Source organism: Orycteropus afer, unplaced genomic scaffold (genome assembly GCF_000298275.1).
Source record: "Orycteropus afer afer isolate SDZICR_OR568_19922 unplaced genomic scaffold, OryAfe1.0 scaffold00015, whole genome shotgun sequence".
Taxonomy (NCBI): domain Eukaryota; kingdom Metazoa; phylum Chordata; class Mammalia; order Tubulidentata; family Orycteropodidae; genus Orycteropus; species Orycteropus afer.
In genome coordinates, this window is record NW_006921602.1 from 19112705 (window position 1) to 19117600 (window position 4896).

General features: G+C 34.1%; 1 protein-coding gene across 1 annotated transcript in view; it reads right to left on the reverse strand.

Moving 5' to 3' along the window:
* The window catches only part of RNF111 (ring finger protein 111), a 215079-nt gene continuing 210183 nt past the window's right edge, over positions 1 to 4896 (reverse strand). The window contains 3 exon segments of the mRNA XM_007958405.2: positions 1 to 118; positions 2078 to 2205; positions 3346 to 3441. Of these exon segments, the coding sequence (XP_007956596.2) occupies positions 1 to 118; positions 2078 to 2205; positions 3346 to 3441 (342 nt within the window).

The following is a 4896-nucleotide window of genomic DNA, read 5'->3' on the forward strand; positions in this document are numbered from 1 at the left end:
TCAACTTTCACTTGGCAGCTGAGCCTCAATGTCCACTCTGCATATGGGGCATTTTTTATTGGTAATCAACCATTGGTCAACACATACTTGGTGGAAAAGGTGCATACATGGAAGGCGTCTATTATTGGCAAAGAAACAAAAAGGAAAAATTAATTTTATGACAACTTCAAGTGGTAATTAAAAAAAATTATACATGTAATAATTCAATAGCATTTTAAAGTTTCTATGCATCTTTCTCTTCTGTAAATAAAACTCTCTAAGGAGCCAAAACCAAACCAAACTCACTGCCGTTGAGTCAGATCCAAAGCATAACCATCTCTCCTTGGGTTTCCAAGGTGGTATCACTACAAAAGGAGACTGCCCAATCTTCATTCCGAGAAGTGGCTGGTGGGTTTGAACCACCAGGCTTCTGATTAGTAGTCAAATGGCTTAGGCACTACGCCATTAGCATTCTGGGCGATTTAATGTATATGATGAAGATAATTAATTGTCATAGCTATGGAACCAAATTATATAAAATCTCAAGAATTAAAAGAACACTGGTAGTTATTCCAGTTTTTTTTTTTTTTTAATGTGAGCTGCAAACACACTGGAGTTGGCAGTATGTTTGCTGTTATGTAATACTGCAAATATATTTTTAACATCAGATCATCACTGTGTTCAAGAAGCAGTATTAAAAATTATTCTCTCATTTAATTCTCATTAACATACAAATTCATAAATATATAGCAGCTATGTTATCCTAATTAAGGAAGGTCTTCATATATAATATTAGCATTTTCAATATTGAGGATCTTTATATATTAAAATTGAGTACATGACTGATTAAAGATGACACTGATTAAAAGTTGAGTAATACTGTTTTTATGGGATATTTGTTATATCCACTTAATACTTATTGGCAGTGTAAAAGGAGATGTTTATTTTAGGATATCATACTAAGTTATCAATCAGAAATTGAGAAACAAAAAATTTCAAGGCAAGATAGGGCAAAATTAGATCTAAGTATTAAAAGTAAGATAAAAGTTACTGACTCCACTGTTAACAGTGGTAAGGTAAACAACTGTTTAGATACTATTTTCTTCTCAACCAAATGAAGAAGTATGACAAAGTTATCTTTATAAATCAGGATAACAAAATTACCAATAGTTCTGTTATATATATAAAAGGACCTGAGGCATATGGGATTGTGTTGCAGTAAGAAAACCACAGAATAGGAACAAAATGATTATTTAAAAGATTATTTTAAAAATTCATAAAATACTCATTTAACAAAATAACTTAAAATATTAATCACAAAGATTCAAGAAAGGAATACTCCTAAGAGAAAGGAAATTTTAGGACAAAATCAATTTATAAAAGATGCTCTGGTAGCATAGTGGCTAAGGAACTTGACTGCTAACCAGAAGGCTGGCAGTTCAAACCTACCAGCCACTCCTCGGAAGGAAGGTTGGGCAATCCTACTTCCGTAGTGATACTGCCTCGGAAACGCAAGGAGGGGTTGCTATGAGTCGGGGCCGACTCGATGGCACATAACAACAACAACAGCTATAATGTATGGTCTGCTGAACAGAAAACCAATATGCTCTGTAAACTTTTATTCAAATCACAATGTGGTGGGGGGGAGAAGGATGATGTAAAACAAAGTACACAGAGCTTATGTGGATCCCCATTTAAGCTTTGGAGAATATGTTAATATAAGTGTCTATGCCTCCAAAGCCTCTCAAACTCCCTCACTGGCAAGATTTATAAAAGACAAAGGTCAGTATTAAGATGCTGGGTGGCAGTACCAGGAAGCAATTTTGATCATAAAATTCCCAGGCCAGGCCTCTGTGTGTATATTGGCCTTAAACAGGTAGTGTATTTCCCATCCTCACTTCTTTGTTGGTAATACAGAGACTTTAACCTTTCTCTTCTTTCAAGAACTTCCAGAAGCTAATTCTACACGTCAGTGATCGGTAACAGATTATTCAGAATTAATCTTTATTCAGTTACTAGTCTACTTTTAAATTAAACAAAACAATAAACCCTTGTACAGTTTTGACAATAGATTTAGGTAATTATAATATCTAGTTACCTCACATCTTCACCCTCCTCTAAAATAGACAAACAGATAGTACATTTTTCCTCTGTATCTTCCTCAGTCCCTTCTTCCCCATCTTGTTTGCAGTGCAGTTTCCTCTGTGAGAACCAATCAGTTGTTACCTTATTAGTAGAGATGACATTATTGAACAACTGAGTAAAGTCTGCGTTTATTTGAAGAATAAAACAAAACAAGACTACACATTCACCCGCAAGTTATTTCCCAATTAAAACTGTCATGACTTAATGGAGGAAGTAAGTGACTATCATCAATTAAGTATTCTGTTAAGACCTTTTAATAATCAGCATCAAGCAAAATCAAACAAAACAGAAAATAGTTATTTAGAAATCTATTACTTTTAATCCAGGTACACAATCTGAGCTCTATTTTTGTCCTTATCATGAGCATAGCTAAACGAATTTTAATTTACTAATAAATGTTTTAGATAACATCCTTATAAACCAGTTAATTATACTATTTAGCATAGACAGGTGGAAGAACTTAAATTTAGTGGTAATCCCTCATTAATACCTTTAGAAAACAGATGGAAAATGCAAACAATTTTCACACTTTCAAAAATCATTCTGTGTAAAACAGAGTGCTGTTAAATAGAAGTTTGTTGAAAGAAATTTATTTCACACGCCTGCTCTGTAACTTCCAAATATACTACTACACTAGAAATTGAGAATAGAGCATAAAACGTGTAGATCGACTAATGTCTAGCAAAATAAATGATTAAATAAATTATGGTACTGTCTAATGATGGAATTCTTACATTTAAAAAGAATATAAAGCATATGCAAAACTGTGTACATGATTTCATTTTTTTTAAAGTGGAAGGAAAAATATATAATGTATACATTATTCTGAATGCATAAAAATATCTGGAAGAGTACCCAACAAATTCTTAACTATGATTTCACTTACAGAAAGGAAGACTGGAGTCAGCAGGAGAGAATTCAGAGTGTGTTTTTATACTTTCTTTTTTAAAACTATATGCATGTATTGCTTTGATAATAATGTAGCTGCTAAACTCTACAAATTCAAAGGCCCATAATACTACATTTTATGAATATCAATAATATTTTAGAAGAGTTGGCGGCATAGTTGTTAAGCATTTGGCTGCTAACCAAAGGTCAGCAGTTGAAACCCACCAGCTGCTCCACAGGAGAAAGCTGTAGCTGTCTGCTTTCATAAAGATTACAGTCTTGGAAACCCTATGGGACAGTTCTACCTAGAAATTTCACAGAATAAATTCTCACCTTTTTGTATTTATGTGGATATGTACATCTTTCAATTGTCCCCTGTGATGCTCCGCGATTGACGTTTCCTAATCTTTCTTCCAAATGAATCAGTTCCTGAAAGTGAATGGCAGTATGATTATTTTCCAAACAGTAATATCAATATTAGTAAAGCAATAAACTTTCATATTTATAAAATGGCAATGTAAATGAAGTGTCAAAAAACTTATAAAGATAAATGGCTGTTTATACAGTATTTTCTTATATATGGTAATGGTTGTTTATTATTTTTTCTCAGCCAATGGAAGTGCTATGACAAAATTATCCTTAGAAATTTGTTGTTATGTGCCGTCAAGTTGGCCCCAACTCATAGCGACCCCTCCTTGGGTTTCTGAGGCAGTATCACTACGGAAGTAGATTGCTCCATCTTCCTTCCGAGGAGTGGCTGGTGGGTTTGAACCGCCAGCCTTCTGGTTAGCAGTCAAGTGCCTTAGCCACTATGCTACCAGAGCTCCACCTTAGAAATTAGGGCAATGATATTACCATACAGATAAGTAAGTATATATGTATGCAGAAGATGAAATCATTTCAATAAAAAAGGGAAGCAAGTCATCAACTAAGTCAGTCGAAAGAGGGCCATAATATTAAATTCTAATGCCAACTTCCAAATTTACATAAACAAATCATATTAAAATGATTTGTTTCCTTTGAAAATTCAAACAAGAATATATTTAGCTACAAAATAAATTATTTAGCAAAGACTTATATGTGAAACCTAAAACTATGTAGAGTCCCTCAAGGAAAAACTAGGGGCAAATTTAGGGGCCCTAATATCAAGCATAACTCAAAATGCACAAACAGCAGAAGAGAAACCAGATGATTGGGATCTTCTAAAAATTAAATTTTTATGTGCTTCCAAAGACTTCTCCAAAAAGAGTCAAAAGAGAACCTACAGATTGGGAAAAAATAGGCAATGACATATCTGACAAGGGACTTATCTCTAGAATTTATAGAAAACTCCTACACCTCAATAACAAAAAGTCAAACGATCCAAGTAAAAAATGGGCAGAAGACATGAATAGACACTTCACCAAGGACGATATTCAAGCGGCCAACAAACATATGAAGAAATGCTCACAATCATTAGCTATTAGAGAGACAAAACAACAATGAGATACCATCTTGCTCCAGCACTAGTAGCAAAGTTCAACAAGACAGAAAATAACAAATGCTGACAAGGATGTGAAGAGATTGGGACTCTCATACACTGCTGGTGGGACTGTAAAATGGTACAACCATTGTGGAAAGCAGTATGGCAATTCCTTCAAAAGCTGGAACTAGAAATACCATTTGACCCAGCCATTCCATTACTAGTTATATATCCTAAAGAAGTGATAGCTATGACAAGAACAAACATACGCACACCCATGTTCCTCACAGCACTATTTACAATAGCCAAAAGATGGAAACAACCTAAGTGTCCATCAACTGAGGAATGGATAACCAAGCTATGGTACATACACACAATGGAATACTATGTAACCCTAAAGAATAATGTAGAATCTGCAAAAC